This window comes from Xenopus tropicalis, chromosome 3, assembly GCF_000004195.4.
Source record: "Xenopus tropicalis strain Nigerian chromosome 3, UCB_Xtro_10.0, whole genome shotgun sequence".
Lineage (NCBI taxonomy): Eukaryota > Metazoa > Chordata > Amphibia > Anura > Pipidae > Xenopus > Xenopus tropicalis.
This window is the reverse complement of record NC_030679.2, coordinates 61,319,037-61,332,576: the sequence shown is the minus strand read 5'-3', so window position 1 is coordinate 61,332,576 and position 13,540 is coordinate 61,319,037. Positions and strand designations below refer to the sequence as shown.

General features: G+C 37.3%; 1 protein-coding gene across 11 annotated transcripts in view; it reads left to right on the top strand.

The window, feature by feature from the left end:
• Positions 1–13,540, top strand: part of osbpl8 (oxysterol binding protein like 8) — a 137,242-nt gene that overhangs the window by 117,293 nt on the left and 6,409 nt on the right. For 6 of the 11 annotated variants that reach the window (XM_031897639.1, XM_018091936.2, XM_012958584.3 and 3 more), the window contains 9 exons: positions 2,318–2,416; positions 2,506–2,603; positions 3,690–3,779; positions 4,446–4,582; positions 5,115–5,300; positions 7,198–7,351; positions 10,379–10,484; positions 10,787–10,831; positions 12,861–12,966. In XM_031897639.1, coding sequence (XP_031753499.1) covers positions 2,318–2,416; positions 2,506–2,603; positions 3,690–3,779; positions 4,446–4,582; positions 5,115–5,300; positions 7,198–7,351; positions 10,379–10,484; positions 10,787–10,831; positions 12,861–12,966 — 1,021 coding nt within the window. 11 annotated transcript variants of the gene reach the window in all.

The following is a 13,540-nucleotide window of genomic DNA, read 5'->3' as shown; positions in this document are numbered from 1 at the left end:
CCACTCTTCTCTTTCTACATGGAAAATTGTGGCCGTAGTCCCTTGCAGAAGTCAGCGCTTTGGTCAGAAATCAAGGAAAAACCAGATACAAACCTAGATTTTGGTCAGAAATCAAGGAAAAACCAGATAAAAAACCTAGATTTCTCCCCAAAATCTCCATGGCAACTACCAAAAACTTACTAAACCTCAATTTGCAAGTTCCCCTGAATAAAACGATACCCCATATGTATGGGTGCACATAAAGACGTGGCCACCAAATGCCCCCAAACAGGGGCAATGCATAAGGGCAATTTCAGTTGAAATTTTGGGGGCTGCGCTCTATGTGCACTACCTGCAGTTTTTCAGTGTTAACCCCCCCTACCTGTGAGATAACCCCCACAATCTATATATTTACGAAAAGTGCACACCTTCAGCTATTCAGAGACGCCACTCTTCTCTTTCTACATGGAAAATTGTGGCCGCAGTCCCTTGCAGAAGTCAGCGCTTTGGTCAGAAATCAAGGAAAAACCAGATACAAACCTAGATTTTGGTCAGAAATCAAGGAAAAACCAGATAAAAAACCTAGATTTCTCCCCAAAATCTCCATGGCAACTACCAAAAACTTACTAACCATCAATCTGCAAGTTCCCCTGAATAAAACGATACCTATGTCTGGTTGCACATAAGTACATGGCCGCCAAACCTGAAAATGCATAATATTGGGGCTGCACTCTATGCACCCCTTTTTTTTTTGCCTGCACCCGAATGAATGGGATACGCTCGGGTGCAGGCACATGTAGCCGATATACGCATGAAAACGCGTGAGAATGCAAAGTCTCGCGTTTTCATGCGTATATCGGCTACACGTGCCTGCACCCGAGCGTATCCCATTCATTCGGGTGCAGGAACAAGTAGCAGGCGTAGGGCTGAATTTTCGGCAAGCGTTTTTCCACTTGCTGAAAAAATCAGCCCTACGCCTCGTGTGGCATCAGCCTAACCCTTGGCAATAGAAACTACCAGAACAATCTTAGCACCTCTGGACCTTTCTAGAACAACTGAAATCAAATGGAATAAAACCACTAAAAGCAATCAAAGAACAATAGTTGCAATGAAATCGGTAAGAGCCCTGGATCCACCAATGTCACTGCAAAAGCAACCTTTTTGGGGGCACTAAACACACAATAAAGAACAATGCAAAGATAAAACACCGTAAAATCCAATAAAACCACCTAAACCAACAGAAGAACAATAATTGCAATGAAATCGGTGGTCAGAGCCCTGGATCCACCAACGTCACTGCAAATTCAGCACCCAATAGCAATACAAAAAGTTACAGTGCAATAGAATAATTCAAAAACAGAAATCAATTATGAAAATGCCAAAAAAACACTAAAATGCAACCAAATAAATCAGATAATTATAGAGCAAGATCAGAAATAAAGTTTTAGTAAAAAAAAAGACTGCCAAAGAAAGCAAAGACAGAAAGAAAAGAAAAGAAAGAAAGAAAAAAAAAAAAAAAAAAAAAAGTGTAAGTGTAAGTGTGTGTGTAAGTGTCTGTGTGTGCTTGGGAAAGTTGTAAATAAGTGTGTATGTGTACAAAAGTGTAATAATGACAAAGATAGAAGAAAAAATGCAAAAAAAAAAAAAAAAAAATTTTTTAGACAGTTGAGATAGAAATAAGCAAAATAAACAGTGGTAGAGAGTTGTAGTTCAGCTTACCCAAGGCAGGCAGACGATCAGGGGCGATCAATCCAGCAGGAAGGCAGCAGGGGAGCTCCATCTTGTCCAAAGTGCGCAGCAGGAGTGAGGGAGCCGACAGTAGGCGGCGCTATTTAAAGGGACAGCAGTGGACACGTCATCAACGCGTGTCCACTGCTGTCATTGGCTGGCGACGCGATCGGTGCGGCTGGGGGACCCGGATCGGTATGTATGTGCTGCTCTGCTCGTTGCCTAGGGGGATCTGAGGGGTTTACAAGCGCTGCGCTGCTTTAAAAGCGAGCGCAGCGCTTGTAAACCCGACAGTGCCACTGGACGTAGATTCTACGTCCCATGGCACTTTGGTCCCTTGGTACCTGGGACGTAGAATCTACGTCCCTTGGCACTTAAAGGGTTAAATAAATGTTTATTGAATAGTTGCTATTTACTATATTTTTTCATATAATATATGCTATAATTCATAATATATTTTGTCACTGTTTTTGGATGGAAGATGTGATGGCTACAATATTGTTGGAATATAATCTACCTAAATTAAAGAAACAAAGCCTTTTTTGTATATATATTTTGCACATTGTGTAACTTCTCCATGTTGCCCATAAACACTTCTCTTTACCTACAGGGAATTCACTGTCTGCACTTCTAGAAGGCGAAGGAAGACTAACTTTTCTTAACAGAGGAGAGGATTACCTTATGACAATGCCATATGCTCATTGTAAAGGTAGCTACTCCATTTTGAGTACAACTGCACTTTTCAGTAGGTATTGCTAGGTTCAGTAAAAATGTGCTCTTTTTTGTTTTTATGTTTAGGCATCCTTTATGGCACCATGACTCTTGAGCTTGGAGGAAGTGTCACAATCACTTGCGAGAAAACTAGCTATAGTGCCACGCTTGATTTTAAATTAAAGGTACATGACTTTCATTTTTCCTATACAGTTTCATTTTGGGCAACTGAGTACATTTTTTCTAAATTAGTTGTTAAACACATTTTTTAAAATTCAGATAAATGAGAGATAAATAATTAGGATTTGTAGATAATCAATTAATCTCAACATCGGGAGAAAGTTTCCAGCTGCCATTTCTCTATAATCTATCTATATTGGGTATGTGCTAAATGCTTGTGTCTTTTCTTGCTGTTTTAGTTTTGCTGGCAAACTTTTGCTTTTTGTGGTACCAGCTCCTGTACTTTGTACAGTGGCTTTGGGCCAATGCAGAAGAGGGCTTAGAACCTTTTGTTGTAGCAGTTAGCATGAGTAAACTGAAGAATTTACTTTAATCATACATTTACATAGTAACCAAAATTAAGCTTGTCTAGTCAAAAATGTCCTAATCAAAAACCTGTTACATTCATGATTGAAGTGGTTCTCAAACTATGGGTCCACCCCCCCCCCCCTTAGGGGCCAGGGGCTGAAGCAGTGGCAAGGGGAACTCAGCTTGAAGCCAGTTAGGGTGTGATTTGGGAAGATTTAATTTATTCTCATACACATGATACACTTGGAAGCATGCCTTAAAGAGCTAAAATTAACATGTTTTTAAATATTTTATAACATGGCCTTTGCACAAGCTTTATAACTTTGCCAAAAAAAGTACTTCCTGATGCTTTTACATTACCTATCTAATCCCCCATGTCCCTCTATGAGAGGACTGCCATATTTGTGCAACAGGAGTCCGTTAGCATTGGTTGAGAAAGGACAGTCAGGTCAGCAAAACAGTCAAGTTTAGGAACTTCAAATAACAATTACTTACAAAAGTAGCCCTATGAGTGAAAAAATGATCAACATGACCTATAGGTAACTTTTAATGTGCATTCATATTTTGAAGTGGTTGTTTTTTGTGTCAGTATCACTTTAAGAGCAGTGGCACATGTAGCTACTAATTGTCACTAGTTGTGTTTTAGCAGAGACTATTCTCAATATAGTCTATGGCAGGATATGTTCTTGGAATAGGTTTAATGAGTGAGCCATGTTTTATTTTTTTTTTATCATTTTTTGCAGCCATTTTTAGGAAGTGATGATAGTGTTAATCAAATATCAGGGAAGATCAAGCTGGGCAAGGAAGTGTTGGCAACACTAGAGGGGCATTGGGTAAGTTCATATCTTTATGTTCCAATGGAGACTGAAATGTGAAGCTATTCCAATAAAACTGTTTTTGGATGATGTATACTCTTTGCCTGAATAATGCCAATTTCCATTGTCCTGTTTCCCCTTCATTTTATTACTATGTTTCCTTTCTGTATGATTAACTATAGCTTGTACCATTCCAATTTATGCTTTTATGGAGCAAGTGTAAAAGCTAAAAAAGTTGATATTCAGTCTGTCAAATCCCAGGGAGGAGAAATGAAACGGCAAGGATGGAGCATGCACACTTAAAAGTTAGCACAGCCTTAACTTTGTTAAGGGAAGGAGAGAGCAGGGAAAGAGATTCATTGACCCCCCTCTCTTGTGTGGAGGACAAATGTACCTGATGCCGTGCGGTATAAGCATGTTATCTACTGAGGGCAGGAGAGAGAATTTTTAATGGATGCCAATTACAAAATGGTTTAATAGGGAAGATGGATTGTCAAATCCCTATTAGCAAACCAGCTTTTTAAATGGCATGCAGGTTTCATCTGCAATAATATGGGTGTCCTGCGCAATGCATTTTGTACCTAAATCATAGTAATAGGTGCAGCAGGTGTATTAAAGCTAGATGCAAGACCATTTATTATGACATGCCATAATTTTGCACCTTGCTTGTTTTTTCTAATATAGGATAGTGAGGTTTTTATACATGACAAGAAGACAGACGTTTTTGAGACATTCTGGAATCCCACACTAGAAATAAGACATCACCGATTAATAAGATGCACCGTGAACCAAGAAGAGCAAGGGGAATTTGAGTCTGAAAGGTATAACTGCTTGTGATTGTGTGCTTAAATTAATAATATCCAACAAGGTTCTGCAATTTTTGTCCCTTACTTTTAACCTTTTTACATTTTCAGTGGCTTTTGAAAGTTCAAGGACACTGGCATTCTCTTGGCCACATACATTAATGCATCCATAACTAAACTGAACAGTGGTACAGGGTTTCGTATCTATGTTACTGTCAAATATATTTACTGATTATGCATTGCTTTTACCAATACTGCTCCTATTATTAATAAGTATTATTACTGTCTGTACTGTAAATTCAACAAAGGCTGGATGCTTTTGGGATGCTTGTGGGAGCACAAAAGTGTACTGAAATATAAAGATGCAGTAGGATGTAGAGTCATGAACCAGCAGGAGATGTTTTTCCCATCTGTGGCAAACTGAGAACATGTTTTTTTTTATGTTGTCTCTCTTCTGCACCAGTTGAAAGCTACCAGGAATGATTTCAAGAAAACTCAAGTCCAACCAAGATTTTGGTTCCACCTCTAACCAGAAGTATTATTTTTTCAGGCTTTGGAGACTGGTTACACTGGCCATAAATAACAAAGACCAGACAGAAGCAACACAAGAAAAGTTTGTTTTAGAAGAAGCACAAAGGAAAGCAGCCAAAGAAAGAAAAGCAAAAGGCGAGGAGTGGACTTGCAAACTTTTCGAGCAAGATCCACTCACTGGAGAGTGGCATTATAAATATGCAGAGTGAGTTATTTTTCATTTGTTTTACTTGTAACTGCATAAATGTGGCAACTTATATTCCCAACATCTTTGCCATTGTGTTCTCTAATCTCTAGTCTCTAATCTGTACTATATCTTTGTGGGATGGCACAAGTATGTACCTGATGTGTAGGGCTGCACTCTAATCTTTATGCATCAATTACGCACAGTACAAAGTAGTTTTATTTAAAGTTTAGTGTTGTGTATGTAGTATATTTTCTCTATTATTGTTTCTTAAGGGGGTGCTGGAATCTGATACATCTTCAGCTGAGGTGGTTAATGGTGGTCAGTTTTTAATGTCTTGTTCTTGATGAGCTACTTATAATCAGAAATGTTTGCTACTTATAAAAGATTTAATTTTTGTGAGGAGGTTTTCTCTAGAGATTTGTACCTTCATAAATTGATTAGATACTTAGGGGCAGATTTACTAAAACTTCATAATTTTTCATTTTTTTTATGTTCAAATTTGAATAAATTTGTTTTCCTGAATGTCTGAAATGTACTTAAAAAAAGTCACAAGAAAAAGTTGCCACGAGAAAAGTCGAAAAAAAACCTCAACTTTATTGAATTGCAGCTGTGCAAATCCCGACAATTTGAAAAAGTTGAGTTTTCGGACAAAACCCAGCAAAATCTCTAAAGTTTTGAGACTTCTACATGAACTCGACAAGTTTAATGTGGCAGAATGTCAAATTTGGATTATCAGCCATTAAGACACCCAGAAAAGTTGCAGCGCTTTCTCTCTGCAAGTTTTTTGGGAAAAATCTGAATTTTGTTTTAAATAAAAAATCAATGGTTAGTAAATGAGCCCCTTAGGCTTATGACAAAAGTTTTGTACACAGGCAGAGAAAAGCCAATCCACTCGTGTGTATCTGTGCTGTCGGGCACAGCATTAGCCTATTTATAGACACACAGGGCTGATTCTGGTGCAAAAATACAAACTTTCATGTTTAGAATCCCTAGCTCTTTAAAGGAAAAGTAACACTAAAAATTTTTAAGTAAAAAATCTATTCTACCCTGCCCCAATAATTGCCCTATCCTGCAAACCATTTAGTATTTAGAATGCTTTATTAGAAAATACCTGTTAAAACTTGGCTTCCGGTCATTTGAAAAAAGGCGATACGGCGATGCAGGTGAAGCATCCACTATGCTGACTCCTTCCTATACAGAAGGAAGGCTAGGATCGATCAATCGATCGTCGCAAGTTTTACTAATAACAGCTCAGTACCCCTGCAGAAAAAATTATGAGGGTGGATATTACATTATGCTACATAAATGGTTGCCTGTTAAGGGATAATGTGAATGTAAAGAATGGGTTATAAAAATATTAGAAGTCTAAGCTATTTTAAGATCTATTCAGACAGTTATATAATTCTTATTCCACTGTATGGCTATTAATTGGCCTGTATTGGGAACTGAAAGGACTTATTCCTCCCAGGTCCACCTCTGCCCTGCATGGTTCATTTTCCTGAGATACTGGTTTCATTAAGGGCTTAAGTCATGCCCCAGGAAAGAATTAGTTCCTCCATTTTCCTGTTTGATGTGGTGTAATGACTGGGTTGTTGAATTTATTGATTCGAATAATTGAATATTGAATAATACGTATTATTAGCCGTGTCCTGATTTGCTATTTTATTTATATATAAATGTTAATTATAGTTAATCTTATGTGACTCTATACTTATTTATATATTTTGAAATGTGTTAAATTTATAGTTATAAAAAACATATTATGGAGATATAGAGAATGCAGATCAAACATTTAATTCAGTAAATTAAGTACACCTTTTCACATATTCATGGTGCTTTTAAAACTTTTTTCTCTATCTCTATATATGATCTTTAGTAGTGTATTCTTTTGCCAATGACATAATTGTTTTTTCAGTACCAGACCTTGGGATCCATTAAACGACCTGATACAGTTTGAAAATGATGGTGTCATCCAAACAAAAGTCAGGCATAGGACTCCAATGGTACGTTCTGGGAGTGTAATTAATCTGAGTAACCAAGGGGCAAAGCGGGAGAAATGCAGTTATCAGGTAGGTCTCAGGTGATAGTCAATAACAGTGGCTTTCCTCTCATCTATGCCCTATCAAGATCCTGGACGCATGTTTCTGATGCCAGATTACAAGTACTAACATTTAGCTGCAAGAGCACAAAATCTCTGGGATATATAATCCAGTAGCACAATTAGAAATTCCTGCAGTAAAAATGTTCTGAAGTTCCCCTTCTCTTCAAACTTCAGGGAAGCTGGCCCGCCCCCACCCCCTTCCCCAAGTCACAATAAGGTGATCAGCTTCTCAGACATATGTAGCCCATATTGTTGAATCACTTTGAGGACTAAAAACTGCAAATAGTCTATCACTGTAAAGTTTAGAGAAATAGGTGTTGTTAATAACAAAAAGATCTGTGTATATCACAGAACATCTGGAAGCAGCAGTAGGAACCACAGTAAGAGCTTAGTTTTCCTGATTTTCTCATTGTGGCCAAGCATTCATAGTGGGTTCTGTTTAATACATATCATTGAAGCTACTGGGACAAAGAACCTTGTTTTTTTGTGTTTTGTTGAGTTGGCATGTGATTTCAAAGCAAGATTTGTTGATTTAAGCTGAAAAAAGATATATCTTAATTATATATGTTTGTGTGTAAGACATATATACGGAAAATATGGAAACTACTAACTTTTTACACATTAGAGCTCATTTACAGTTAGTAGACACTACAAAGAAAAAACAGTTGTTAACATAAAAATGCCATATTCACTGTTGCAAAGGAGCCTTGTGCCTTAAAAAGGAGAAGGAAAGGCTAAGTCACTTGGAGGTGCCAAAATGTTAGGCACACCCCCAGTGCCTTTGATCGCTTACCTTTTACCCCGGGCTGGTGCTCCTGTGAGAAGTAAACAGCACCTGCCCAGGGTACCTGCGAGCTAGTGTCTCCTCTTCCTTATTTCTTTTGTCTTTGGAATCCCTGGGACGGTGCATTAGATTGAAAAAGCTGACTTTTTTGTTAAAGTTTGGCTTTTCACTCTACTGTGCATGCGCAAGCGCGCAAAGATGGCAGAAGGAAGAGGAGACACTCGCTCGCAGGTACCCTGGGCTGGTGCGGTTTTCTCCTAACAGGGGCACCAGCCCAGGGTAAAAAGGTAAGCAATTAAAGTCACTGGGGGTGCCTAACATTTTGACTTAGCCTTTCCTTCTCCTTTAACAGCTTCCTTGACCTGGAGGTAAGTACAGGGCGTTCTTTGGTGCAGCTAGAAGCACTCTAAATTGTACACAATTGAAGGGCCTGTAAGTGTACAAATGTGTTCTGTCCATGTGCTGGCACTTGCTTTGCAGGTGTATCTTATGTTTCTGTGGGTGTAAAGTAAGCTGGATTTTGGGGGGCTGAATGTTACATTATGGGTTAAAAAAAATCAGTTTTTTTGCTGTTTGCACCTTTAGTAAATGAGCCCTATTGTTTAGTTGTGCGTTGCATGATGGCTGAAATGCCTGCATGAGTTTCACCCCCACTTAATCATTTGGAACGTGATGTCAGTCCACACCCTAAATATTTTCAGACCATGTCTTAGATTCCACACCATAGCTCCAAACAAATGTTGTTATGATTTCACACAACAGATTAAATTGTGGGTTTTAAAAGGAGAAGCAGGTTTAAGAGCCCCCCCTCCAATAACTGAATATAATAAAAAATACATTATGAAATCAATAAGATTTTTAAAGAAAATGTTTAAAGAAAATTGTACAGGTATGGGATCTGTTTAACAGAAACCTGCTATCCAGAAAGCTCAGAATTACAGGAAGGCCATCTCCCATAGACTCCATTTTATTAAAATAATTAATTTTAAAAAAAATAATATTCTCTGTAATAATGAAACGGTACCTTGTACTTGGTCCCAACTGAGATACTATTTATTTCTTATTGGCAAAACAATCCTATTGGGCTTATTTAACATTTAAATGATTGTTTAGCAGAAAGGTATGGAGATCCAAATTGCAGAAATATCCCTTATCCAGATAACCCTCGATCTAAGTGTTCTGGATAATGGGTCCCAATCTTGTACTTTAAACAAGGTATGCAGTGGAACTGCATCATTTTGTTGAACCAGTGGTCCTTTAGTAAAAGGTAAAAAGTTTGTACCTTAAAATAATGTTATCAAAAAAAAAACAGACTAAACAGATTTACTTAAAAAATGTTCACATATCAGATGATTACGGTTACTTTATTACTCTCCAAAAAGAAATTCTGCCGTGCTTTATAGCGAAGATTCTCATTTTTCTAAAATTGTCTGACCACATTGGTGACATTTCTTGTCTGAAACGTTTTGTTTACATCACTGCAGTATGTTAGGTGTTTAACGGGATTATTTTGGAGACTGAATGAGGTTAGAAAGCATGGCAAGAGGAGAAAGCAGATCCACAGATGCTGTATGTCCACATGATGGACTTCTTTGAAACATAGATTATAGGAATAAGATCAGCACAAGATCAAGACGTCCCTATAAGACCATGATCTTGAGCTTGCTGTTTTTTTACCTACCTTGGATAGACTGAATAAAATTATTCCTTACAAATATTCTAGCTTCTCCATATTACAAGCAGAAAGAGGTAAGCTGTATGCATCACGCTGTGTTACACTGAATACACACGGAGAATTAAGGAGACCACAGACCAAATATATAATATTATATAATCATTTTTTTTATTTAAACATAATGTCTACGCATTTCAATCCATATAGGATCGTCATCATCCTATATGGATCGAAATGCGTAGACATTATGTTTAAACAAAAAAATTGATTTTATTTATCCTCCTGCCGTGAGTGCTTTCTAAGGATTGATATAAGTTGTGGACGTTAGCACCCGGCCATTACTCTGCATTGTGGTGAGTGCCGATATTGGGAGAGTATATTATATAATAATATATGATTACACCTATTTTACACCTATTTGTGAAACAGAAAATATTAAGCATCCAATGGATTTAAGTAGATTTTGTTACATAATAGCAGTTACCCTTTACGAGAAACTATATCTTAATTTGAAATGTTGACCTGTTTACCTCTAGGTTTGTGTTCCAAAGCTAAAACACAAGGCAAGCGGACAACAGAAGAAAGGTGAAAGTGGATGTTCATCTCCAGAACTGGATAACCAGGACTCTTCTGGGAGTGAAGGTAAGGTGTTTCCAGTGTCTAAATGTTCTAAAAGAGTATATTGTTCTCTTTCTATATTTTGCCACTGTCTCTTTTCAGCATTAAACAGTGATGTCAGCATTCTTATGGTTACTGTGTAGCATCCTACTCTATATTCCCATTACAAAGCTAATCACCCTTTCTGTGTAACATTATGCTCTGTGGTAAATCCTTTTTTAAGTTGTTAGAATTGCTGTGGTAGCAGTGGCTACCAGTCCAAGCAAGGTAACTGGAGTTTCCTATAAGTCCACACTTTATTAAATACAATTATTTAATTGCTGCAGCAGGGGCATCGGATGAAGAACAGATGAATGTACTAAAGCCCCTTGGTAGGTCATCAATGCAATAGTGGTAATTATCTTTCTAGAGCTATGCAGTAGCAATTTGCTGCCTATGTGTGCATTTTCTTCTGTGTGAAAGATTGCAACTGTTTCTTGGCAGCATCTTGGTACTCTCCTTCCTGATAACTAGTGTTCGGGTATTCATTCTCCTTTGTGAGCCCTTTCTTAGTGCCTCTCTGTTTTCCTTATCCCTTCCTTTACTCCTTGTAGTAGAGAGGTATCCGTGCTACTTTAGAAGTGCAAAGGACTGTATTGTAATAAGTGTAGTTTTCTTTCTTTGGTAGAATTTGTGAATTTAAAACTTTTATTGCTTTTTTGCATTCAAGCAAAAGTCTTCATGTAATGCGTAAATTCGGTGGTGGAGAGCCAGTGGTTGCTGGGGTACATATTGTGCGCACTCTGTTTTTTGCTTCAGTTACCTTACTGTGTTAAGACATTATGATGTAGTCTCATTATATCTCTGTATCCAGTTTACACCACTCCATTGATTGTTTAAAGGACAGTATTTTTTAAATATGCTTTGCCAACTTTTGCTAGTCAACCAAAAGTTGCTTAATGTTAAATCTGGCACTTTAGCTCTTTAACATCTGTGTCACAGGCATTTTCACACTTATCTGTATGTGGAAGAGCCATTTGCGCTGTTCACAAGTATGTGACTTGTGCTGGCAGGTGATAAGGACATTTTTCATTTACTTTGTGGGAGTGCTGCCCCTATAATGTAATATAACTGTTTACTGTTATTGTAATTCTAATCAACTTTTCAACTTTTTTAGGCATTAATTAATAATGTAAATGGTTTAAAGGTAGTTGTAAATGCAGTTGCAATTTAAAGCAGTATTTTTTTTCTGTCAGTTGTTCATACAATTGGGATAATACAAAAAGACCCTTGGTGCTGGCTGTTATTTATTTTATATATATAATGGAAAACCCTTAGGACCTGTCACCTAGGCATAAAAAGCTGTATAATAAAAGCACTTTTCAAATGAAACATTAAACACCCAAAGTCATTTTTTTTATTACCACATCCATACCCATTATATAAGCATTTAAAAATCCCAGCTGTCAATCATATATTGCCTGCCCCGCCCCTATGCCTTAGGCTTTCAGTTTCAATTCAGAACTTCTTAGATGTTGCTGCACTCCCTCACATTCCCCCTCCCTCCTCACAATCTAATTATGTAACCAGTGCATGGACATGGGTATCAGGTCCCCCCATACTGGCACAGAAACAAGATTTTGGCAGGATGCAATGCCTGCTTTGATAAGTGTCCACAAAATGGTGCCTGCCTGCTTGCTGCAATTGTGAATTCCAAGGCTGAAGAAAATAAGATTTAAATAGTTTATACAGTGTAAGTAAAGTTTATTTTGCATGACAAACACAATAGAAAACAATTTAGAATTATTTCTTAAGGTGACAGGTCCCCTTTAAGCTCTGTCTGTGACATTGTATAACATAAACTAAACTTCCAATCGCTTTTCCTGTTTTCATGTTTTCTTTAGTGTCCAGAGTTTGTTACTCCGAAGTATACAAAAAAGGCACCACACATGGGCCATTGACAATACCGTTTGTTTTTAATGAAATTATCATGTGAAAGACCAGCTGTGTGTGGCTAGGCTTTTCTGCCCATTATGATGTATCTTCTTTCCTTTAGACAAAATAAAACTGACTTAGACTCTAACTAGCAGCATAGAAGTTCTTTTGCAGTTAATAAACTAAATAGATACTTCTAAACAAGACATTGTAACTGAATAAAGTTCTAATTTTAATTTAGTGTTAAGATAGTTAGTGAATAGGGTTGCACATACTTTTTGCCTATTGTTTTAATCACAATCATTGTTTGCTCATATACAATATTACTTTTTTTTTATGTAACATTATTCCTGGGATTCATTTTTCTGAATATCCATTAATTATGAAAGTAATGAAAGTTCCATAAAATATCATATCTCCCTTGCCTATATATAAACACTGTAATTTGTACAATTGTTTTATTTTGTTCTGCCATTGCACCTTCAGCTCATCTATTAAGTCATAACAATCGAGTAAGAAAGAAGGGAGCAGACCATGGAGAACTTCAAAGTGCCATAGACTCCATAAAAAAGACCCAAGAAGAAATTAACAGGTATCTTTTTTTTTTATAAACGATGTATACATTTATTTTCCTTAACAATTTTGCAACTGTTGGTAAAGGCACAGATCTGTTACCTGGAATGCTTGGGACCTGGGCATTTCCAGATAAGGGGTGTTTCCCTAATTTGGAGCACTGTACTTAAAACCTACTAAAGCGTGTTTCTGACAAAATTCTGATAATCCACAGAGGGATAAAGAGAACGAAACATACATTTAAATGCCAATTACTAGAAAGTGATAGACACTGACATGTGATCTGTAGCCAGAATGCATACTTCCTTTAATCCCACCATTAAACCAGCAGTAAGTGCATACCACTAGAAACCAGAGTTCTTGAAAGCCAGTTTTTTTGTTTGTGTTTCTGAATGTGCAATCTGATTACTAATCTGGGTGCCTGAGCAGGTTTTATGGATCTGGCAAGATTATAGGGCTGATTCTGGATTTTAAAGTGGGTTCCCATGGAGCGTGCCAGATAAGGGTCCAGTACCTGTACACCCAATTACTTTTTTTGTTGCTGTGCTTAATATAGTCATATATAGTATTTGATATTTAAATATGTTTTTTTC